The 25,247-nt window shown below is 48.4% G+C and overlaps 2 protein-coding genes across 5 annotated transcripts in view; both read left to right on the forward strand.

The window, feature by feature from the left end:
* The window catches only part of LOC116958653 (uncharacterized), a 55,060-nt gene extending 46,396 nt beyond the window's left edge, over positions 1-8,664 (forward strand). Inside the window, exons 1-2 of one of the 4 annotated variants that reach the window (XM_076057315.1) lie at positions 1,221-1,366; positions 4,134-8,664. In XM_076057315.1, coding sequence (XP_075913430.1) covers positions 1,236-1,366; positions 4,134-5,589 — 1,587 coding nt within the window. In that variant the 5' untranslated portion in view covers positions 1,221-1,235 and the 3' untranslated portion in view covers positions 5,590-8,664. Of the gene's footprint in view, positions 1-1,220; positions 1,479-4,133 lie in introns of those variants that run through there. The other 3 variants (XM_076057317.1, XM_076057316.1, XM_076057318.1) reach the window with 3 other exon arrangements.
* Positions 8,665-17,112: 8,448 nt separating this feature from the next.
* On the forward strand, positions 17,113-25,202 carry LOC142907676 (uncharacterized). Its single transcript, XM_076057314.1, has 2 exons — positions 17,113-17,910; positions 20,496-25,202. The coding sequence occupies exons 1-2, from the start codon at positions 17,717-17,719 to the stop codon at positions 21,955-21,957; spliced, it is 1,656 nt and encodes a 551-aa protein (XP_075913429.1). The 5' UTR covers positions 17,113-17,716; the 3' UTR covers positions 21,958-25,202.
* Positions 25,203-25,247: the final 45 nt, after the last annotated feature.

Below are 25,247 nucleotides of genomic sequence, written 5' to 3' on the forward strand. Positions count from 1 at the left end.
GCACAGAGACAATTTCAACCGAGAAGATGGATTCTGGCTTAGCAATCATTGGAAGGATTTGATAAACAATTTCAGGTCTTAATTGATTGTTCACGCTTACGGTGGCTTTCAGACAGCATACATTAATTTTTCGTCCCCCCCCTCCTCTTTTCAGAACATAGATGGACTCGTCCTTCTAAACAAACTACCAAATCGCTGCTCGTGACGCAAACGGTTTTTTTATAAATACACCGTTTAAAAATAAATTAATGCAAACCGCCACTTCTTTCAAATGTTTCTTGCCGTTGCTTTTCACACCTGATGATGACCGTTTGTGTTATGGTCGAAACGTCGTGAGAATTTCTATAGTTTTATATATATTTTATTGTTTCCCTTCAACGTGACTTTACCGAAAGAGCTAAGAATATGCTTCAAATCACTTCAAACTATTGTCGCGCGTATTTAATGTGGCGCTGCACTTTTATGTTGTAGGAAAAAACATGTATTGAAAAGGAGGCGTAAAGCTGAAATTGAGCATAAAATTAACTTGAAAATATTCAACGTCTAACTAAAACTGCAGATGTTCAGAATATTATATTGAAATTCTCTTATAATTATAAAAGTATTAAAAGTAATTATGAATATAAAAAAAAATACTTGACACTTTGTAGTAGAACGAAGCAAATTGAAAAGCCCGGGTAAAATCATTAGAATCAAAATATGTAATAACAATCATTAAATTTTTTTACAAAATTTATGCTTCTCCATTCTACCATAGAGAAGCAAAATGCTCCTTCATGGAATAAATAAAAGGTGACCTGAGTAAATTGAAATAATAAAATAGTTAATGAACATTTATCAAAATTAGTGTTGTTATAACAACTCTTTAATTCATATTTATTTCAAGTTGCGCATTTTTATGTGACGTCACATTTCTCACCCCCCCCCTCCCCCTCTCGTCACACATCGTTACAAATGTCTGACACCCCCTCCCCCCCCTAGGTGCGTGACGTCATTTATGGACGGCCCCTTGCCATCCTTTTCCACCACTATAAACCGTCACTTTTCGTGGCCCCCGCCCTACTGATCCTGACGTCACGTCTGTTCGTTCTACACCGGTCGCAACGTCACGTCTCGTCGAACCCACCCCCACCCCCCTCAATGCTCGTGACCTCATGTCTCTTCATCCCACCGCCCACCGATCTTGACGTCACGTGCCTTCGCCCTCCATTAAACGATGGGGACGTCACGTCCCTATGTCCTCCACCGGTAGTGACGTCACGCAGGGTTGCTTGCTCCCGTTTTGCTCGCCCGACGTCACTCGCACGCGACGGAAGGAAGCGAACGGAGAGGGAGCGGAGGTCGAAGAGCGACCCGGAGGTCGTGGGTGAGAGACTCTGGGAGAGAGGCCGTGGGTGAGAGACTGTGGGTGAGAGGCTCTGGGAGAGAGACCGTGGGAGAGAGGTCGTGGGAGAGAGACCGTGGGAGAGAGGCCCTGGGTAAGAGACTCTGGGAGAGAGACCGTGGGAGAGAGGCCCTGGGAGAGAGACTGTGGGTGAGAGTCCGTGGGAGAGAGGCCCTGGGAGAGAGACTGTGGGTGAGAGATCGTGGGAGAGAGACTGTGGGAGAGAGACCGTGGGAGAGAGATCGTGGGAGAGGGATCGTGGGAGAGGGATCGTGGGAGAGGGATCGTGGGAGAGAGACGGTGAATGAGAGAGCGAGTGAGAGAGGGGGAGGTGGGGCAGATCGTGAGTGATTGTAGGAGACCGCGAGAGAGAGGGAGAGAGACCCTGGGAGTTCGTGAGTGGAGAGACCGTGAGAGACTTTGAGGGAGAGATGCTGTGAGAGAGAGACCGTGGGAGAGAGGGAGATTTTGAGAGGGAGATTTTGAGAGGGAGATCGTGAGAGGGAGATCGTGAGAGGGAGATGGTGAGATTATGAGAGGGAGATTGTGAGTGGGAGATTGTGAGAGGGAGATCATGAGAAGGTGATTGTGCGAGGGAGATTGTGAGAGGGAGATTTTGAGAGGGAGATTATGCGAGGTAGATTGTGAGAGGGAGATTGTGAGAGGGAGATTGTGAGAGGGAGATTGTGAGAGGGAGATTGTGAGAGAGAGATTGTGAGAGAGAGAGATCGTGAGTGGAAGATCGTGATAGAGAGAGCATGGGAGACATCGCGAGGGCGAAATCTCAAGTAGAGAGACCAGGAGAGTTTTCTGCGCCGGGTTGAAACTTGCAGGCCGGCCCTGCCGACCATCGTGGCTAACCTACGTGCTGAATCGCAGTGTGAGAAGCTCACAAATACTTGAAAGATTTGGACACGGTCCCTATCTTTTGTGAGCTCCTCTAAGGCTACGTTGGCTGGGGCATGTAGCCCGCATGCCCCAGCCACCGCATGCCCAAACAGCTTCTGTTTGGCCCGATAGAGGGGGGCTGAACGGGCGCGCTACGGGCTGGAGATGAGATGGCGCTGATGCGGTACGGGAGGATGTGGAGCTGAGTGGACTTGCCGACGACTGGCACCAGCGGTGTCGAGATCGGCCTCTGTGGAGGAGGCTCGTGAAGGATGCTGCTACTGGGCAGTTGGAAGCAGTCCCCCTCCAGCAACAACGTAGGGCAGAGGAGCGATGCTCACAACAACTAGGAGAGCGCCGGGCTACTAAAAGCACCAAGTTTGCACAGTAGGGGGTGAATGTGGTGCATCTGCTCGTCATCTCAGAATCAGAATGTTTATTTCGACTGCAGGAGGAGGAATCGGATGAGCTATAAATCTCTTTTTCCACAGATGTCCAGTATGGCCATGTGGAATCAGCGATTTACAACGGCAAACACACGATACACACACGATACACACAAACACACGATACACACAAACACACGATACACACAAACACACGACACACACAAACACACGACACACAAATACACGATACACACAAACACACGATACACACAAACACATGATACACACAAACACGATACACACAGACACACGATACACAAACACACGATACACACAAACACACGATACACACAAACACGATACACACAAACATGATACACACACACACGATACACACAAACATGATACACACACACACACGATACACACAGACACATGATACACACAAACACACGATACACATAAACACACGATACACACAAACACGATACACACAAACAAACGATACACACGATACACACAAACACACGATACACACGATACACACAAACACACAAAAACACGATACACACAAACACGATACACACAAACACACAAACACACGATACACACAAAAACACGATACACACAAACACGATACACACAAACACTCGATACACACAAACACACAAACACACGATACACACAAAAACACGATACACACAAACACACGATACACACAAACACACAAAGACACGATACACACAAAAACACGATACACACAAACACGATACACACAAACACACGATACACACAAACAAACGATACACACATACACACGATACACACAAACACACGATACACACATACACACGATACACACAAACACACGATACACACAAACACACGATACACACAAACACACGATACACACAAACACACGATACACACAAAAACACGATACACACAAACACGATACACACAAACACACGATACACACAAACACACAATACACACAAACACACGATACACACAAACACACGATAGGAGTGAAAAATAGAACATAAGGTAAGCAAGTCCAGAAATGGAAATTAATTGTTTAAGTTCGATTTATCAAGATTTGGCAAGGCAGAAAAAATAACAACAGAACAGTAGCCAACTGCGCTCAACGGAGGTGTGGGGGAAGGACAAAAAAATAAACACGACAACAAGCAGCAGTTCTAAGTAAATGAGTTTGTCAATCTTGATGATGATTTAAAAGTGCATCGTAGCTCCCAGTGGCTTCCTCATACCAGAGAGGAAGAGCGTTCCAGACGTCCACCACAAGCAGCAGCATCTGAAAGCGCCATAAGACGCAGCGGTGACCACCGCCTTTGTTCTACAGTTAGCAACCGGTGTCCGTGGTTTCTAGTTTCACGACTTGTTTGCGATACTTCACAGGGACAGGGCGGGGGAGATTCATTTTCCTTCGTGTGCCTCACCCTTTGCCCCAGTGCCAGGACGGGAACGATGAACGAGGGAGGAGAGATGAAGATCTACTGCCCGATATGCAACTGGGTGGTGATCAGCCTGCCCGCCTTGGAGGACCACATGACGAAGCACAAGGGCCTGACCAAATCCGTGCTGTATCAGTGCCCCCACTGCCCATACAGCACAGACAAAGCGGCCACTCTGATCAGCCACCAGAGGAGCCACGCCGACGAGAAGCTCTACAAGTGCTGGGTGTGCGATGAAGTTTTTGCGAATTCAGAAGACTACTGCTCCCATCAGACCACGCACATCAATCGAGCGCGACGCAGGAAGTCGATCGTCCAACCGCCAAAAGACGTCTCACCGGACAAGAGAATCCGAGCGGGCGAGAGGCCCTACCACTGCAACGTCTGCGGGGTGGACTTCACTCAGTCGCAACACCTCCTCAAACACCAGAGGATCCACACGAACGAGAAGCCGTACGCGTGCACCGTGTGCGGCAAGGCGTTCGTCCGCTCGGCCAACCTCGTCATCCACACTCGGGTCCACACGGGCGAGAAGCCGTACAAGTGCGCCATGTGCGGCAAGGCATACAGCCAGTCGACGGCTCTCATCAACCACAAGAGGACCCACACGGGCGAGAAGCCCTATGGGTGCGTGGTGTGCGGGAAGCGATTTGCCCTGTTGAAGGTTCTCGTTCAACACGAGAGGACCCACACGGGCGAGAAGCCCTACGAGTGCCCCACGTGCGGCAAGTCCTTCACCCAGTCGGGCACCCTGGTCATCCACAAGCGCACCCACACGGGCGAGAGGCCGTACACGTGCGATGTGTGCGGCAGGTCGTTCACGCACTTGGGCACCCTCCACGTGCACAAGAAGACGCACGCGGGCGGGAGTCCCTTCACGTGCCCCACGCGCGGGAAGGCCTCCACTGAGGCAGGGAGCCTCCGGGCGTGCCGGCAGGCCCGCGCGGGCTCCAGCGCGTCGCCGCCGCCAGCCCGTCCCCTCCTCCGCCGTCGCGCCCGCGGGAGGGCTGGGCTCCACGAGGGCACGATTGCCACTGGGGAGGTCGTGGCGAGCCTCGGGGGCAAGGTTCCCACAGCGACCCCCTCGGCAACCCCTTTGGCGACCCCCTCGGCATCGCTATCAGAACACGGAGAGACCCTCAGCTTTGAGACGTTGCCAGGGGTGAAGGTAGAATGCGACGGTGAAGATCCTTCCGCCTCCCTACCGATCGTGAAACGGGAGTGCGGAGGGATCGCCAGCTTCGAGACGTGGCCGGGGGTGAAGGTGGAATGCGACGGTGAAGATCCTTCCGCCTCCCTACCGATCGTGAAACGGGAGTGCGGAGGGATCGGCAGCGTTGAGATGTGGCCGGGGGTGAAGGTAGAACTTGGGGTGGAGGATTTTTCAGTTCCCCTCTCGATCGTGAAGCAGGAACAGGAAGAAAGCCCCGGCTGTGAGACGCAGCTGGGGTGAAGGTGGCACACAGGAGGCCGAGTCTCTGCTTTGGGAACGGATGTTGAGGTCTACGTGGGACGTGTGAAGGAGGAGGCTCCAAGCAAGCATGTCGAGTGAGAGCGAGTCCTCGACTGGGATCTTTGTTAATTTGCTAGCGTGGGTGGAGGATGTGTACTACACAGAGGGGACAGGTCCCGTGGAACGGAGATTAAACACGTGAGAAGCTGACCGAGAGAGAGAAATGTTGAGAAAATGTCGCGCGTTACATCGGCATGTTCGAAAGCACGAGCGTGTCTGCACGATTGTGAAGGTACACAACGTGGAGGCAATATTTTTTGCTCTGAGAACAGATACATGTGAAGTTAAAACTACGTAGACTTTGTTTTATTTTCCAGGTAAGGCCCACCACTTAGCCACATAGCTCTTTTTCAGAAGCGACCTGGCCATCACAAATGATACCTCAACGAAGCGGCCTATCATCACGTGGAGACTTATAGCAGCAGCCACATGCTCTCTAAACGCCTGGTGATGTTGATTCTAAATGTCGGGGTGGGGGGGGGGGGGAAACTGGAGGACCCGGAGAAAAATCCACGTGAACCACGGGGAGAGAGACATGCAAAGTCCAAATATACAGCAGGCCGTGTCAGAGCTGGGATTGAACCCACGACCTCCTGTATGCCAGACGAGGTAGTTCACATCTCACCACCATGTCACCCAACGGTGGAGGAGACGCCAAACCAGATTTTAAAGGAACACCATTTCCCGACCTTTGCCGATCTGGACGTGTGGGCGACGCAACACTCTTGAGCGGTGGTTTTTAACTTTCACTGCAGCCTTGCACCCCATTGGTTCTCGATCGTTACAAAAAATAATAAGTTGTCTCCTCCCTCGAGACAACAAAGACCAAAAGATCACCCCCTCCCCTGCCTCGCCGAAACAAAAGACATCTGGAGGTAAACTATTCACAAGGTTGTCTTGGGAAAGTTGTAAAACTCGATTGACCACTACTTCATAGAAAAAAAAGTCAGGCGGAAAGCACCAATATGGGCTGATGAGAGCATGCACACATGACCATAGTGTTAGGATCATTCCTATTGTGCTCCGATCAAAGTCAACATCTCCGAGGGAAGACCTGAGGCCACCGCTACCGCTACTCTTGAGCGTTCCCAGTACTTCGCCAACCCACATGCAAAGGATAGTGAGGGTCGAATCAGAGAATGACGCGGAACGATATAACCTGATCGGGAGCGTGTCCACTGAACAGAGTACGAGACGTACAGACAACTGGCGAAGGTTTCTCGGAAAGAGGGGGAAGACACGACGGGCGCTGTCTCTCCCGGCCGTTCCTCAGTCTGCACGGGTCAACCGTGTCTGGTGCCAATTGGGGTGACGCACTGCTGCCGGCGGATGAGCCGCAAGCGCTATCTGGCGACGTGACCATCGTGCAGACCACTGCAGATGGAGCCGGACCCATCGATTTCTGCCAGCACAGGCACCGCAGCCAGCGTGAGCAGCATGCCTACTCTTCAACCACTCCAGCGGTGGACGTGGAGCCTAGGTGTGTGGAGCCTAGGTGTATGCAGCCGAGTTCAATGACACGCCATGTGTTGACATACACCCGCCGACCAAACGCACCCTGCTGGGGACCTGAGGTGTTTTCGGTACGAAGAAACACACCCCTATCAAGCCGATCACTGCCTCTGGACCCCAGAACCACCAATAGCAGAGATCGTATGTGGACACACTCAAACCATTACTAACCACTATGATTATTGGACCTCGTGGTGACTCTCCTTGAACACACACACACACAACGTGCATATCGGTACAAGTAAGATTGTTCTGCTGCATTGTTTTGGTTTCGCATAAGGTTGCCATTCCAAGATGGTGTGTTAATTATTAACTGGTCATGGAGAAGCATTGTTCTGTCCCTTAAGTTGCATGAATATGGTCGTTTGGGAGTATTTTAGTAATTTCTTTTCATCACGTAATCGTACCAATGAATTAATTGATGTCATACTAGCCATTGATAAGCATCTATTAGCCAAATAAATATACACACTGGCATGTACACCATTGTTTCGGGATATTTCTTTAGTTGCATAATCGTACCAATAAATTAATTGATGTCATGCTAGCCATTGATAAGCAGGCCAGGATATACATGAAAGTGGGATCTAGGGGAAAGGTCATAGAAGGTGCCCATCGGGAAGCCTTGGGAACCCGCTAGTAGGATCCAGAAAGGGGGCGTGGCCGGGGTGCTTCGAGGCCACGCTGACAGTTTAAGAGGGGCCCCTTTGGGGGACCTCGGGGCTGTTGCTAGAAGTGGGATCCCCGTCATGCTGCTCAAGTCCATCGCCACCATTCTTCTCGTCGTCGTCTCCGTCTGCACCATCCCGGGGCGCCGCTAGTCAGACAGCCTACCAACTATATTCTTGGTTCTTTTGGTAAAGTCACGTAGAAGGGAAACAATAAAATAATAAAAATATAAAACAATAAAATCATCACGACGTTTCGACTGCAACACAAGCAATCATCATCAGGTGTAAAAACCACAGCAAGAAAATTTGAAATTTTCGTGCTGTGGTTTTCACACATGATGATGATTGTTTCCCTTCTACGTGACTTTACCGAAAGAACCAAGAATATGAATCCCTGCAGTCACGAAAGCTTTAAATCAAAAGCCTACCAACTGTTGTACTTAGTAGTGCCTCTGACAATGGATGGCTTTATTAAGTAGCGTGTTATCCCATTGGTGCTTGTTAAATAAAGAAGTGCCTACAAGTCTTAATGTCTCCGAGTTAGTCATTACAATTGTACTAATGAATTCATTGATGCCCCCTTTTGCCGTTGGACACATGTTTCTTTAGCATGGTTCTATATGAATGTTGTCATTTTCGAGGACTTTCCTATTGTCGTGTATTGTCACGTTACTATGAGGAGTTAGCCTATTGCTCAATATAATAACGTAACTATTGAGATTTTAATTGTACAGATTGATGAGTATGATATCTACAGGAGTACTGTTGCAATTCCGATCATAAGTGTGTTAGCAAATTAGAGTGTTTTAGATATTAAAGTTGCTGAACACAAGATTCTGAGTGGTTCCTTCCTAAGTTCATGCATAATTATCTTGACTATAACAACTGTATCCTATGGCGAGATCTGAATCCTAACACCGGACATAAGTATACTAAATCATAATCAGTATACAGTAAAACCTTGGATTGCGAGTAACTTGGTCTGCGAGTGTTTTGCAAGACGAGCAACATTTTAAAATAAATATTAATTTAATAAACGAGCGAGGTCTTGCAATACGAGTAGTATGTATACGCTTTGTCTGCCGAGCGTTACGTGATCACAACTGATATACGAGTGCTTTGATATACGAGTGTTTTGGATTACAAACACGTTTCCGGAACGAATTATGCTGGCAATCCAAGGTTTTACTGTATGTTTAAGCAAGAATCATGATCAATAAAAGTTGAAGCGAGAATCATTGTATTATCACGATTGGGAATACACCCCCAATGACAACGAAGCTGAACATCACATCACACAAACATCAATCACAAATAACCACATTCACAATACACCCCTAGACAACGAAAGAGCCAATAATAATACACGTAACTACACGCACAACTATTTATCAAAATACAAACTAACACACGCATTAATAATAACAACCGCCATTCGCCACTAAGTGGTGGTGACGTCACCACGACGCTTGTGCCAGGCTATTTGCACGTTGAGCCCACGGGAAGTGTCGAACGCCCGCTGGCAGGAGGTCACGGGGCAGACCCAGGATCCATGGGTCGACTGACTGAGATGACTGGCTGATGCACCACCTGTACCCCCTACTGTGCCAACTTGCTGTACTTTAGCCACTCGGCGCTCCGCTCATTGTGAGCATCACTCCTCCACAGAGGCCGATCTTGACACTGTTGGTACCAGTCATCGGCAAGTCCACTCAGCTCCACATCCTCCTGTACCACATCACTCCATCTCTTCTCGAGCCCGTGTCGCGCCCATTTAGCCTCTATCCGGCCGAACAAAAGCTGTTTAGGCATGCGGTGGCTGGGCATGCGGGCTACATGACCCAGCCATCGCAGTCTTGCCTGCCGGAGGATCTCACCCATGGGACTTTGTCCAGATTTTTCAAAGATTTGTGAGCTCCTCACACAATCCAGCCTGGTTAAACCCAGAATGGAGGCAGGCCAGCCTAAATGTTTCTAACCGGCGCAGATGTTCCATTAGGGGGGTCCACGTTTTACAAGCGTAGATAAGGTAGGGAATGACCGTCGCTGACAAGACCTGAAACTTCATGCGGAACGACAGATGAGGTAGCTTCCACCCAGTGTTACATAACCGATGAAAAGATAATGCCGCTCGATTAGTTTGGAGTGAGATCTCTGCTGTAAAACCAGAGCTGGTCATGAGCACACTGTCCAGGTATTGGAAACTCTCTACTCTCTCCACAACTGCCCATCACCAATTGGGAGTTGTGGGGGTGGAGTGTCCGATGGTACCAAATACCCCGGCAGGTGCTTAGTTTTGGTGGGGCTGATGGTAAGGCCCACCTCTTAGTGGCACGCTCCAGGTTCAGCAGCAGCGCTTCCAACTCTTCCTCTGAATGAGCAGCAATTACCAGATCATTGGCATACGTAACATGGTTGAGCAATAGGGAGCCATCCCTTGACCGCACCCAGACATCGATCAGCCTCCCATTGTATCTGTACCAGATGGAAATTCCTCCGGTACAGCTATTGAAGGCTTCACAAACTACGTGGTCGAAATAGATGTTAAATAATGTGGGAGCCAGAGGACATCCCTGTCGCATTCCAAGGTGTACAGGGAATGGCTGTGACTCCTGGCCACGTAGTTTTACCTGGGCCCGCTCATCATCATGAAGGTCCTTGATGATCTGAGCAGAGGGTCTGGGACTCCGAAAGCATGAAGAACAACCTAGAGCCTAGGCATACTGATGGTTTCATAGGCCTTGACCAGGTCAATAAAGCAGAGATGTAGGTCTTGTTGGAATTCCCTACACCTTTGCTGTAGCAGATGGACAGAAAATATGGCATCTGTGCAGGACCGCCCTTTCCTGAAACCTCATTGGGGCTCCGCAAGCCTCTCCTCAGCATACCTGGCAAGGTGATGTTGAATAATCCTTGCCAGGACCTTTCCCGGCACACTGAGGAGTGAGATGCCCCTGTAGTTGTTACAGTCTGTGCGGTCCCCCTTCTTAAAGAGGGGGACCACCAGGGCATCCTTCCAATCCTGTGGAACCCGTACAGTGGTCCAGACTGTTGGTATGATGTCATGTAGGGCAGTCTGTGCACAAACATCACCCTGCCTTAGCATTTCGCTTGGGAGATCGGCTCTGCCCGGTGCCTTTCCTAGTCTCCGGCTCTGGATTGCGTTCAGTACTTCCTCAACAGATGGCACCTCAGCCAGCCACTCACAGGGGGTGACTTCTTCCCATATTGGAGGCACCACAGCCACAGCAGGCTGAGGGATTTGCCCTCCCCCAGGACCTCACATAAATGCTCAGCAAATGTGCAAACCTGTTCCTGGGGGTCGGAGATTGGATCACCGTTCTTTCCCCTAATGATGGTAATAAGTGTGGTGCTGCAGGTTACTTTTTATGGAATTAAAGAGCTATTTGTGATCACGGGCCATTGAGGCTGACTCCATCTCATCAGCAATCCGCGACCACCAACCATCCTTGCAGTGCCTCATGGCTCTCTGAACTTCCGAGCGAAGGTTGCGGTAAACCTCATTCTCTGACGTGGGATGCTGTAGACGATAAGGAGGTCTGGACCATGTACCCAAAGCAGCCATTGCAGCTGCATGAGCCACAGTACTAAACCTCGCCCATTTCCCCTCGACATCAGGAGGAGTGGGGGACGATGCCATCCCCAGCCGCAACCAATGATGAAATTCTCGCTTGCAACTTTCATCAGCTAGCTGAGACCATGCCACTATGGGTTCCACCTTCACTACCAGCCACAGCTCGCAGCCTGATCTCCCTCCCCACTCCTGCTTGACGACCACCAAGGAGACGGAAGCGTCTTCAGCTCCGCTTTCCACCTTAACTTGCCGGGCACGCCTCGATGCTGGCGTCTTCTTCACGTTGTTCTTGTCGAACGGCTGCCGATGTAGATGCAGAGATCAACGACTAATTTCGCTTTCACCAGGTGGTCTAGCCCAGATGATGCGTCAGGAGGAGCAGTAAGCGGAGAAGCGTAGCATACCGTACAATCGCTCGTCCGGTTTCTCGCAACAGGGGGAAGAGGCGCACGCGTGAACATCCATCGCACGTCGGGTTCCACACACAGAGACAGAGTTGTGTGTGTGTGTCTCTCTGTGTGTGTGTGTCTCTCTATGCATCTCTTCTCTATGTGTCTCTCTGTGTGTGTCTCTCTATGCGTCTCTTCTCTATGTGTCTCTCTGTGTGTGTCTCTCTCTGTGTATCTCTCTCCGTGTCTGTATTTGTCTCTCTCTCTGTATATGTGTCTCTCTCCGAGCTGGCATTTACATACAGTTCTCACCTGATGACGGTTGCTTGTGTTGCAATCGAAACGTCGTGATCTGTTATTTATTTTCTTTTTCTTTCTACGTCACTTTACCGAAAGAACCAAAGAGTAATTCCTGCAGTCACGAAAGCTTCAAATCAAGATAGAACATGCCAATTCGTTACGAGTACAGCACACCGGTGTGTTGGAGAGTAAATCCACATTCACAATCTGAGCACGATGTTTTGCCAGTAATTACAACTAGCATCATCAGGCGACAGCCATATTTAAACCCGTTTCATTCTTAAATCCCTCTGCTCTTCTGTGCGTATCTCGATCCCGGCTGCGTTCCTTGAGTGGGCATTTGCTGTGTCTGCGCCTCGGTTGTGGAATTCCCTACCATCGTAAATTCGTTCAAACGACAATGTGGATACTATATTCTTAGTTTTTTCGGTAAAGTCACGTTGAAGAGAAATAACAAAATATATATAAAACAATAAAAAATTCTCACGACGTTTCGACCATAACTCAAACCGACACACCTGATGATGACCGTTTGAGTTATGGTCGAAACGTCGTGAGAATTTTTCATTGTTTTATATATATATTTTGTTATTTTGTTGTTTCTCTCAACGTGACTTTACCGAAAAAACTAAGAATATGAATTACTGCAGTCACGAAAGCTTTAAATCAAAATTTAATGTGGATACTGTTAAGTCGCGTCTAAAAAAACACATTATTAAGTCCGTCTATTCTATGTAGCTCTCCTCTTTTGGCCTTTCCTTAACCTTAAAATTAAATGACCATTATTATTAATTGGCTAAGGCGGGTGGTGGAGGGTTTAACGACACATTTATATTTATGCGATCTAACCTAAAAACCTCCATTATGGATAATATTGGTCGCGAAAGGCAACGTGTTGACATCAAAATACTGCACGTCTATAAATCACCCCATGATGCAGAGCCTGAGAGATTAGAGTGTTAAGTACGGTGCAATAAATGCTGTGACTTTTGGTCTATTTGCATTGTTTATTGATGCCAACTTCACATAGTAAACGAATTTGAAACACGAGAAAAACAACACCTACAAACATAACGACATACAAGAATGTGCAACAATAAGCTATTTTAAACAATGACGATTTAGTCATTGGCATTTTTTTAAATCCGGCACCTCCTCCCCACCCCACCAAAGCTGCCAGATAAGGGACCATCCATTTAGTGCGTACGCATGGAGGGGGGAGGGGAGATTAACCCAAATGCGTACGCTTGCGTATGGGGGGGGGGGGGGGGTGAAGCCTCGATAATTGGCCTTCAAATTAGTTAAGTAGTCTGGCGGTGGACTATCTAACTTAAACACGTACATATTATTAATCCTTGATCGTTTCTGCGTGGATTAAATATCGGTCGTTCTATAGGACTCGGGGGGGGGGAGGGGGGGGTGCTGCGTCAATTGTACGTACGCAGGTGGGGGGGGGGGGGTGTAAAAAGTATGCGTGCGTACAGGAAGGGGTCAAATTTGTACAGATTTTTGCATACATACTAAATGGATGGCCCCTAATCGATCGACTGTAAGTTTTGCGGTGCAGTTTGCAAGTGTTTGCATTTTAAGTTAAGGTTACGAAAATATATACAGCACAGGGACTCCTCTACCTAGGAACATTCGACTTAAGAACTTTTGGAGATACGAACCAACCTGGTCCGGTGCGTCCAGTTGCCTGATTTGACCGAGAGTCGTAAGTTCAACCACCGTGCAGTGGTGGCATCTACATCTGCAGAAGGTGAAGAACCAGTGGCATCTACATCTGCAGAACATGAAGAACCAGCGGCATCTACATATGCAGAAAATTAAGAACCACCGCCATCTACATCTGCAGAATATGAAGAACCAGTGGCATCTACATCTAAAGAATGCGACAAATCAGTGGCATCTACATCTGCAGAACATGAAGAATCAGCGGCATCTACATCTGTAGAACATGAAGAACCAGCGGAATCTACATTTTCAGAACGTGATGAACCAGTGGCATCTACATCTGCAGAACGTGAAGAACCAGTGGCATCTACATCTGTAGAATGCGACGAACCAGTGACATCTACAGAATAGGAAGAACCAGTGGCTTTTATATCTGCAGAACATGAAGAACCAGTGGCATCTACATCTGCAGAACATGAAGAACCACTGGCATCTACATCTGCAGAACATGAAGAACCAGTAGCATATACATAAGATTTTACAATATTTAAAGCCATTCCCCCATGTTTAGTGTACATGCCGTACAACATGTTTGAACAACAGGGAGTAAATATGAGACTTACGAACAAATCGATTTACGAACAGACCTCTGGAGCATAAAGAAGTCCCTGTATAGGGTATATATACACAGTGTATATATGTGTGTGTTCACGGTGTATATATGTGTGTTTGGAACCGTTGAAGAGGGTTCTCCAATGGTCACACCGTTGGGAAATAACCATCTGAGGACCCAATCAAAACCATCACCTTGCCATACATAGCAGGGGTCACCAGAAAGTTTTCCAAAATCATGAGCAAACACAAGATCCAGGTTCGATTTAACACAGTACATAAAATTTGTGATCTGATTCCATCTGTGAAGGATGTGATCCCTGACATGAAATACCCCGGCGTCTACAAACTAAGCTGTGTCTTCGGCAGTAGATACATTGGGGAAACTAAGCGACACGCCTCAGACCATGTTTGTGAACATAAGGCTCACGAAATTGATATCTCTAAGACGAAGGTACTTTGCAAACCCACTGGCTATCAACAAAGATTCGTTCATGAAGCCATCCATATTTATAGACACAGACACAATTTCAACCTAGAAGATGGGTACAAACTGAGCAATCATTGGAATGACGTTATTAACCAGTTTAAGTCATAACTGGCTGTGATGGTCTCATCCTACCACCTTCCGATGTTAGTTGTTATTTTCGGCTCTCTGATTTTTCACATTACGATATTAAATTTCTCACACTAACACAGGTACCTCGCGCGCCATCCTTGAGGTTGTTGCTCGGCGATCTGCCATTGACATGCTAATCTCTCGCGTTCACATAGCCACCTTGGCGCGCTCGCCGTGGAGGATGCTCGGCGATCTCACATTAACATGCTAACTTTTACCTGGCAGCCCTTTCATTGGTGGGAAACCCACCACCGCCTCAATCGCTGCCTACCACTTGCATTCTCATTGGCTGCTGACATTTGGGCTACGCCCATCTCAAACCTTTATAAACAGTTGTCTTTAGAAGCTAACCCCCATTTTCCTGATGACGACCGCTTGTGTTGTGATCGACACGTCGTAGTTTTTTGTTATTTTCTTTTAACATATCTACGCGACTTTACCGAAAGACCCAAAGAATGTCCACCGTATCGCACGACGCCACGTCTCACTTTTGCAGACGTCACGCTCTTCGTTGCCCGTGACGTCACGTCCCTTCGCCTCACCGGCCAAGACGTCACGGAACTTCGTCCCCCACCTGTCGTGACGTCACTTGTCGTGCCCTCACTGTACCGGTCCTGACGTCACGTCTGTTCGTTTGAGTTTCATTTATTAGGTATAACCCTGTGAGCCATGCGGCTCTTGACTCGGGTGCAACCGCAACAAAACAAAAACATGAACAAGGAACATCTTAAAGTGACTACATGCAACAGAAAAATCCAGGAAAAAACAGCAAAGTCTTCCAGAAAAAACACCGTATTTCAACGCTATGTTCAAAAATCCCAGTGGGATGAAAGTCAAACAATAACAACCATAAGACAAATTTTGATTTAAAGCTTTCGTGACTGCAGTAATTCATATTCTTAGTTTTTTTCGGTAAAGTCACGTTGAAGAGAAACAACAAAATAACAAAATATATATAAAACAATAAAAAATTCTCTGATGATGACCGTTTGAGTTATGGTCGAAACGTCGTGAGAATTTTTTATTGTTTTATATATATTTTGTTATTTTGTTGTTTCTCTTCAACGTGACTTTACCGAAAAAAAACTAAGAATAACCATAAGACAATGTAGATTAACGTTATCAGTCTAACTTTGTACTACAACAAACAAACAAAACTTTTTCAAAATCACCAAAATAAAGCTATACAAATAATGTAACAGTGATCATAGGAACTGTGATTCAAATTTAACAATAAACGATATATACATAACATGTACCACTAAACCATGCAGCCATAGCTGGCTGTTCGAGTCACTCCATAACAGCAGGAGTATCAGTAGCAGAATCAAAAATTTTCAATACACCTTTAAAGATCAGCACACTTTAATCAAAACTCAAGATCATACTTTGCAGAGGTCATCCCGAACGATACATTTGATTTCAGGCCATTCTGAATAGCAGTGGCAGCTAGGGGTGTACAACTCCTCGAGAGTAGTTTTGAGTGAAGATCTCACAGGCAGTGATCAAGTTGCAGTTTATTGGCGATAGCATTCCAGACCCTGGGGGCATCAATCGAAAAGGCCCTTCCTCTAGTATTTGTACAGCAATAAGGAATGTGAAGCTGGTAAATGAGTGATGACCTTAGGTCACATTTGTTCTTCGAAACAGTGAGGAGATGCACCAGGTAGTCTGCTGATTTTTTACTAGTACATCGTGAATAAATAAGATCTGGTGCACAAGCCGTCGATCAAGATAAGTTTGACCCAATGTAGAGATCGTAGTGGTGGGTCCTATACGGGCAGTTCAATGCAAATCTTAAGGCCGAGTGATAAATTGATTCAAGCTTCTTCAGTATAGTTCTGGGGACTGATTTATATACGATGTCACAGTAATCAAGTAGAGGCAGTACGGTAGCTTTTATCAATTCCAAGTGGAACATAGGGGGGGAGCAGTGCTTATGTCGATACAGAAAACCAATTTTACATTTTATCCTTTTACCAATATAATCAATGTGATCTTGAAAATTCAGTTTTGAATCAAAGATGACCCCAATATACTTATAGATCTTGACTTGCTCTATTTGATGATTATTTAAGGAATATAATTGGGGAAAAATAACTTCCTGCTTTAGTCCCGGTGAGAAGCATAGCACCTTGGTTTTGGAGGTATTCAGGACTAGTTTAAGAGCAAATAGCTGATGTTGTAGTTTGTTGAAATTACCCTGGAGCTTAGCAATCACGTAGTCCGGAGTGTCATCTGCAAACAGATTTACCCTGGAATGATCCAGGTCAGTGCCCAAGTCATTGAAATAAAGAGAGAATCTAGATTTGAAGTTTTCGTGACTGCAGGGATCCATACTCTTTGATTCTTTCGGTAAAGTTACGTAGTAGGTATAAAAATAAAAATAAGCAAATTAATTTATTTTATTTTCATACCGACGTGACTTTACTGAAAGAACCAAAGAGTATAAAGTGAGAACAAGAGGGGGCCGAGGATGGAACCCTGTGGAACCCCTTTTGTTATCTTAACACTGGTTGACCTCCAACCATCTAGGAATACAGTTTTGGTGGGAGAAGAAAGGTAACTTTTGTTACAATTCTACTGCGTGTTTAGAGAAACAGAGGCAACGTTCCCTAAAGGTCGCAACGTCACGTCTCTTCGACTTCCCCCCCCCCATTGCTCGTGACCTCATGTCTCGTCACCCAAACGCCCAATGCTCGTGACGTCACGTCTCGTCGCCCACACCAGCGGACGTGACGTACCCATTCGACGCACTCCCCCCCTCCTCGTCGTGACGTCACGCTGGCGTTGCTTGCTCCCGTTTTGCTCGCCCGACGTCACTCGCACGCGACGGAAGGAAGCCGAAGGAGACGGAGCGGAGGGCGAAGAGCGACCCGGAGGCCGTGGGTGAGAGACCGTGGGTGAGAGACTGTGGGAGATTGTGAGTGGGAGATTGTGAGTGGGAGATTGTGAGAGGGAGATTGTCAGAGGGAGATTGTGAGTGGGAGATTGTGAGTGGGAGATTGTGAGAGGGAGATTGTCAGAGGGAGATTGTGAGTGGGAGATTGTGAGAGGGAGATTGTGAGTGGGAGATTGTGAGAGGGAGGTTGTGAGTGGGAGATTGTGAGTGGGAGATTGTGAGAGGGAGATTGTCAGAGGGAGATTGTGAGTGGGAGATTGTGAGAGGGAGATTGTGAGTGGGAGATTGTGAGAGGGAGATTGTGAGTGGGAGATTGTGAGTGGGAGATTGTGAGTGGGAGATTGTGAGAGGGAGATTGTCAGAGGGAGATTGTGAGAGCGAGATTGTGAGAGGGAGATTGTGAGAGGGAGATTGTCAGAGGGAGATTGTGAGTGGGAGATTGTGAGTGGGAGATTGTGAGTGGGAGATTGTGAGTGGGAGATTGTGAGAGGGAGATTGTGAGTGGGAGATTATGAGTGGGAGATTGTGAGTGGGAGATTGTGAGTGGGAGATTGTGAGAGGGAGATTGTCAGAGGGAGATTGTGAGAGGGAGATTGTGAGTGGGAGGTTGTGAGAGTGAGATTGTCAGAGGGAGATTGTGAGTGGGAGATTGTGAGAGGGAAATTGTCAGAGGGAGATTGTGAGAGGGAGATTGTGAGTGGGAGATTGTGAGTGGGAGATTTTGAGAGGGTGATTGTCATAGGGAGATTGTGAGTGGGAGATTGTGAGAGGGAGATTGTGGGAGGGAGATTTTGAGTGGGAGATTGCTAGAGGGAGATTGTGAGAGGGAGATTGTGAGAGGGAGATTGTGAGTGGGAGATTGTGAGAGGGGCATTTTGAGAGGGAGATTGTGAGTGGGAGATTGTGAGAGGGAGATTGTGAATGGAAGATCGCGAGTGGAAGATTGTGAGACATCACGAGGGTGAAATCGCGAGTAGAGAGACCATGAGAGATGTTTGCGCCGGTTTGAAACTTGCAGGCCGGCCCTGCCTACGATCCATCGTGGGTTTAACCGGCAGGCTGAATCACAGTGTGAGGAGCTCACAAATACTTGAAGGATCTGGACAGGGTCCCTAACTTTGGCGAGCTCCTCCAAGGCTGCGTTGGCTGGGTCATGTAGCCCGCATGCCCAGCCACCGCACGCCCAAGCAGCTTCTCGTTGGCCGAATAGAGGGGGACTAAACGGGCGCGGTACGGGCTGGAGATGAGATGGCGCTGATGCGGTACGGGAGGATGTGGAGCTATGATGCCTTGCTGACGACTGGTACCAGTGGTGTCAAGATCGGCCTCTGTGGAGGAGGAGGCTCGTGAAGGATGCTGCTGCTGGGCAGTTGGTGGCAGTCCCCTTCCAGTAACAATGTAGGGCAGAGGAGCGACGCTCACAACAACGAGCAGAGCGCCGGGCTACTAAAAGCACCAGGTTTGCACAGTAGGGGGCACAGGTGGTGCATCTGCTCGTCATCTCAGTCAGAATCAGAATGTTTATTTAGACTGCAGGAGGAGGGATCCGATGAGCAATACATCTCTTTTCCACAATTGTCCAGTATGGGTATAGGGAGTCAGCGATTTAAAACGGCAAACACACGATACACACAAACACACGATACACACACACGATACACACAAACATGATACACACAAACACACGATACACACACACACGATACACACAAACACACGATACACACAAACACACGATACACACAAACACACGATACACACAATCACACGATACACACAATCACACGATACACACACACACGATGGGAGTGTAAAATAGAACAAAAGGTAAATGGAAATTATTGTTGAATTTCGATTTATCAAGATTGGGCAAGGCAGCAAAAATAGCAACAGAGCAGTAGCCAACTGTGCTAATCGGAGGTGCGGGGGGAAAGACAACAAACTGAACACAACAACAACAAGCAGCAGTTCTAAAGAATTGAGTTTGTCAATCGAGATCAGGGGTGGGGAACGTCCGGCCCGTGAAATAATTTAGTGTGGCCCTGCCAAGGCAACCGCAGGCGGGAGTCAAAATTCAATAAATCTAGGACCAAACCTGGATAAGCATTTGCGAGTAGCACCATCGTCAATACCAGCTAACATCACATGCCTCGCCAAAGAGAAGCAGTTCCAGCCATCACATTAGGGGTGAGTTAATTAAATGTTTGACCAAATATAACAGGCTAATTTTTAAGTTGATAAATTTGTATGGCCCATGAATGATGTTATAAATATCCAAATGGCCCTTGGCAGAAAAAAAGGTTCCCCACCCCTGATCTAGATGATGATTTAAAAGTGCATTGTAGCTCCCAGTGGCTTCCTCATACCGGAGAGGAAGAGCGTTCCAGATGTCCGCTACCAGCAGCAGCATCTGAAAGCACCACGCGACGCAGCGGCGACCACTGCCTTTGTTCTACAGTTAGCAACCGGTGTCCGTGGTTTCTAGCTTCACGCCTTGTTTGCGATACTTCACAGGGACGGAGTGGGGCGGGGGAGATTCATTTTCCTTTGTGTGCCTCACTCTTTGCTCCAGCGTCAGGACGGGAACGATGAACAAGGGAGGAGAGATGAAGATCTACTGCCCGGTCTGCAACTGGGTGGTGGTCAGCCTGCCAGCCCTGGAGGACCACATGAAGCAGCACAAAGGCCTTACCAAGTCCGTGCTGTACCAGTGCCCCCACTGCCCATACAGCACGGACAAAGCGGCCACTCTGATTGGCCACCAGAGGAGCCACGCCGACGAGAAGCTCTACAAGTGCTGGGTGTGCGATGAAGTTTTTGCGAATTCGGGAGACTACTGTTCCCATCAGAGCATGCACATGATGCGGGCGCGACGCAGGAAGTCGATCGTCCCACTGCCAGGAGACGTTTCACCGGAAGAGAGGATCCGCGCGGACGAGAGGCCCTACCACTGCAACGTCGGCGGGGTGGACTTCACTCAGTCGCAAAACCTCTTCAAACACCAGAGGATCCGCACGAAAGAGAAGCCATATGTGTGCACCATGTGCGGCAAGGCGTTCGTCCGCTCGGCCAACCTCGTCATCCACACTCGGGTCCACACGGGCGAGAAGGCTTACAAGTGCGCCATGTGCGGCAAGGCATACAGCCAGTCGACGGCTCTCATCAACCACAAGAGGACTCACACGGGCGAGAAGCCCTATGGGTGCGCGGTGTGCGGAAAGCGATTTGCCCTGTTGAAGGTTCTCGTCCAACATGAGAGGACCCACACGGGCGAGAAGCCCTACGAGTGCACCACGTGCGGCAAGTCCTTCACCCAGTCGGGCGCCCTGGGCATCCACAAGCGTACCCACACGGGCGAGAGACCATACACGTGCGACGTGTGCGGCAGGTCGTTCACGCACTTGAAGACCCTCCACGTACACAAGAAGACGCACGCGGGCGGGAGGCCTTTCACGTGCCCCAAGCGCGGGAAGGCCTCCTCCGAGGCAGGGAGCCTCCGGGCGTGCCGGCAGGCCCGTGCGGGCTCAAGCGCATTGACGCCGCCGGCCCGTTCCCCCCTCCTCCGCCGCGGAGCCTGCGGTAAGGCCAGGCTCCACGAGTGCGTGATTGCCGCTGGGGAGGTCGTGGTGAGCCTCGGGGATGAGGGTCCCACAGCGACCCCCTCAGCAACCCCTTTGGCGACCCCCTCGGCATCGCTAACATCAGAACACGGAGAGACCCGCAGCTTCGAGACGTTGCCAGGGGTGAAGGTAGAATGCGATGGTGAAGATCCTTCCACCTCCCTACCGATCGTGAAACGGGAGTGCGGAGGGATCGCCAGCTTCGAGACGTGGCCGGGGGTGAAGGTGGAATGCGACGGTGAAGATCCTTCCGCCTCCCTACCGATCATGAAGCGGGAGTGCGGAGGGATCGCCAGCGTCGAGACGTGGCCAGGGGTGAAGGTAGAACTTGGGGTGGAGGATTCTTCAGTTCCCCTCTCGATCGTGAAGCAGGAACAGGAAGAAAGCCCCGGCTGTGAGACGCAGCTGGGGTGAAGGTGGCACACAGGAGGCCAAGTCTCTGCTTTGGGAAGTGTGAAGGAGGCTCCAAGCAAGCATTTCAAGTGAGAGCGAGTCCTCGACTGGGACCTTTGTTAATTTGGTAGCGCGGGTAGAGGATGTGTACTCCACAGAGGGGGCAGGTCTAGTGGAATGGAGATTAAACACGTGAGAAGCTGACCGAGAGAGAGAAATGTTGAGAAAATGTCGCGCGTTACATCGGCCGTTCGAAAGCACGAGCGTGTCTGCACGACTGTGAAGGTACACAACGTGGAGGCAATATTTTTTGTTCTGAGAACAGATACACGTGAAGTGAAAACTACGTAGACTTTGTTTTATTTTACCAGGTAAGGCCCACCACTTAGCCACGTAGCTCTTTTTCAGAAGCGACCTGGTCATCACAAATTATACCTCAACGAAGTGGCCTATCATCATGTAGACACTTATAGCAGCAGCCACATGCTCTCACACGCCTGGTTATGTTGATTTTAAATGTCGGGGTGGGGGAGGGGTGGAAACTGGAGGACCCGGAGAAAAATCCACGTGAACCACGGGGAGAGAGACATGCAAAGTCCAAATATACAGCAGGCCGTGTCAGAGCTGGGATTGAACCCACGACCTCCTGTATGCCAGACGAGGTAGTTAACATCTCACCACCATGTCACCCAACGGTGGAGGAGACGCCAAACCAGATTTTAAAGGAACATCATTTCCCGACCTTTGCCGATCTGGACGTGTGGGCGACGCAACAGGCAAGGATGGATAACGTGCAACGGACTTTAAACTTCGGTAAACACTCTTGAGCGGTGGTTTTTAACTTTCACTGCAGCCTTGCACCCCGTTGGTTTTCAATTGTTGCAAAAAATATTAAGTTGTCTCCTCCCTCGAGACAACAAAGACCAAAAGATCACCCCCTCCCCTGCCTCGCCGAAACAAAAGACATCTGGAGGTAAACTATTCACAAGGTTATCTTGGGAAAGTTGTAAAACTCGATTGACCACTACTTCATCGAAAAAGAAAAATAGTGAAGCGGATAGCGCCAATATGGGCTGATGAGAGCATGCACACGTGACCATAGTGTTAGGATCATTCCTATTGTGCTCCGATCAAAGTCAACATCTCCGAGGGAAGACCTGAGGCCACCGCTATCGCTACTCTTGAGCGTTCCCAGTACTTCGCCAACCCACATGCAAAGGATAGTGAGGGTCGATTCAGAGACTGACGCGGAACAATATAACCTGATCTGGAGCGTGTCCACTGAACAGAGCTCGAGACATTCAGACAATTGGCGGAGGTTTCTCGGAAAGAGGGGGGAAGACACGACGGGCGCTGTCTCTCCCGGCCGTTCCTCAGTCTGCAAGGGTCAATCGTGTCTGGTGCCAAGGGGGGTGACGCACTGCTGCCGGCGGACGAGCTGCAGGCGCTATCTGGCGACGTGACCATCGCGGACACCACTGTAGAGGGAGCCGGACCCATCGATTTCTGCCAGCACAGGCGCCGCAGCCAGCGTGAGCAGCATGCCTACTCTTCAACCACTCCAGCGGTGGACGTGGAGCCTAGGTGTATACAGCCAAGTTCAATGATATGCCGTGTGCTGACATACAACCGCCGATCCAACGCACCCTGCTGGGGACCTGAGGTGTTTTCGGTACGAGGAAACACACCGCTATCAAGCCGATCACCGCCTCTGGACCCCAGAACCACCAATAGCAGAGATCGTACGTGGACAAACTCAAACCATTACTAACCACTAGGATTATTGGACCTCGTGGTGACTGCCCTTCAACAGACACACACAACATGCATATCGATACAAGTAAGATTGTTCTGCGTTGCTTTGGTTTTGCATAAGGTTGCCATTCCAAGATGGTGTGTTAATTATTAACTGGTCATGGAGAAGCATTGTTGTCCCTTAAGTTGCATGAATATGGTCGTTTGGGAGTATTTTAGTCATTTGGTTCTTTTCATCACGTAATCTTGCCAATGAACTCATTGATGTCATACTAGCCATTGATAAGCATCTATTAGCCAAATATACACACTGGCATGTACACCATTGTTTCTAATTGCGTAGTGGCATAGCGCTGTCTGCTGGCAAAAGAGAGGATCTGCGGCATACGGCAGTTCTGACGTCAGCAGGCCAGGATATGCATGAAAGTGGGATCTAGGGAAAAGGTCACAGAAGGTGGCCATCGGGAAACCTTGGGAACCCGCTAGTAGGTTCCAGAAAGGGGGCGTGGCCGGGGTGCTTCGAGCCCACGCTGACAGTTTAAGAGGGGCCCCTTTGGGGGACCTCGGGGCTGTTGCTAGAAGTGGGATCCCCGTCGTGCTGCTCAAGTCCATCGCCACCATTCTTATCGTCGTCGTCTCCGTCTGCACCATCCCGGGGCGCCGCTAGTCAGACAGCCTACCAACTATATTCTTGGTTCTTTTGGTAAAGTCACGTAGAAGGGAAACAATAAAATAATAAAAATATAAAACAATAAAATTTTCACGACGTTTCGACTGCAACACAAGCAATCATCATCGGCTGTGGTTTTAACACATGATGATTGTTTCCCTTCTACATGAATTTACCGAAAGAACCAAGAATATGAATCCCTGCAGTCACGAAAGCTTTAAATCAAAAGCCTACCAACTGTTCTAACTAAGTAGTGGCTCTGACAATAGACGGCTTTATTAAATTGCATGTTATCCCATTGGTGCTTGTTAACTAAAGAAGTGCCTACAAGTCTTAATGTCTCCGAGTTAGTCATTACAATTATACTAATTAATTCATTGATGCCCCCTTTTGCCATTGGACACATGTTTCTTTAGCACGGTTCTATATGAATGTTGTCATTTTCGAGGACTTTCCTATTGTCGTGTATTGTCACGTTACTATGAGGAGTTAGCCTATTGCTCAATTTAACAGCGTAACTATTGAGATTTTAATTGTACAGATTGATGAGTGTGATATCTACAGGAGTACTCTTGTGGCAATTCCGATCATAAGTGTGTTAGCAAATTAGAGTGTTTTTACATATTAAAGTTGCTTCACACTGAAGATTCTGAGTGGTTACTAAGTTCATGCATAATTATCTTAATTATAACAACTTTTTCCTGTGGCGAGATCTGAATCCTGAGACCGGACATAAGTATACTATCATAATCAGTAAAATCTTGGATTGCGAGTAACTTAGTCTGCGAGTGTTTTGCAAGACGAGCAACATTTTAAAATAAATATTAATTTGATAAACGAGCGAGGTCTTGCAATACGAGTAGTATGTATACGCTTTGTCTGCCGA

The sequence above is a fragment of the Petromyzon marinus genome, chromosome 80 (assembly GCF_048934315.1).
Source record: "Petromyzon marinus isolate PM22_M1 ecotype Great Lakes invasive population chromosome 80, UKy_Petmar_22M1.pri1.0, whole genome shotgun sequence".
Taxonomy (NCBI): Eukaryota; Metazoa; Chordata; class Hyperoartia; order Petromyzontiformes; family Petromyzontidae; genus Petromyzon; species Petromyzon marinus.

What these genes read in the sequence shown, in the direction of transcription:
- LOC142907676 (XM_076057314.1), top strand. Translation starts at nt 17,717, where the DNA reads ATGCTCGTGACGTCACGTCTCGTCGCCCACACCAGCGGACGTGACGTA. An exon ending in GAGCGACCCGGAGGCCGTGG is followed by an intron (nt 17,911 to 20,495) that starts GTGAGAGACCGT and finishes TCTTTGCTCCAG; the next exon opens with CGTCAGGACGGGAACGATGA.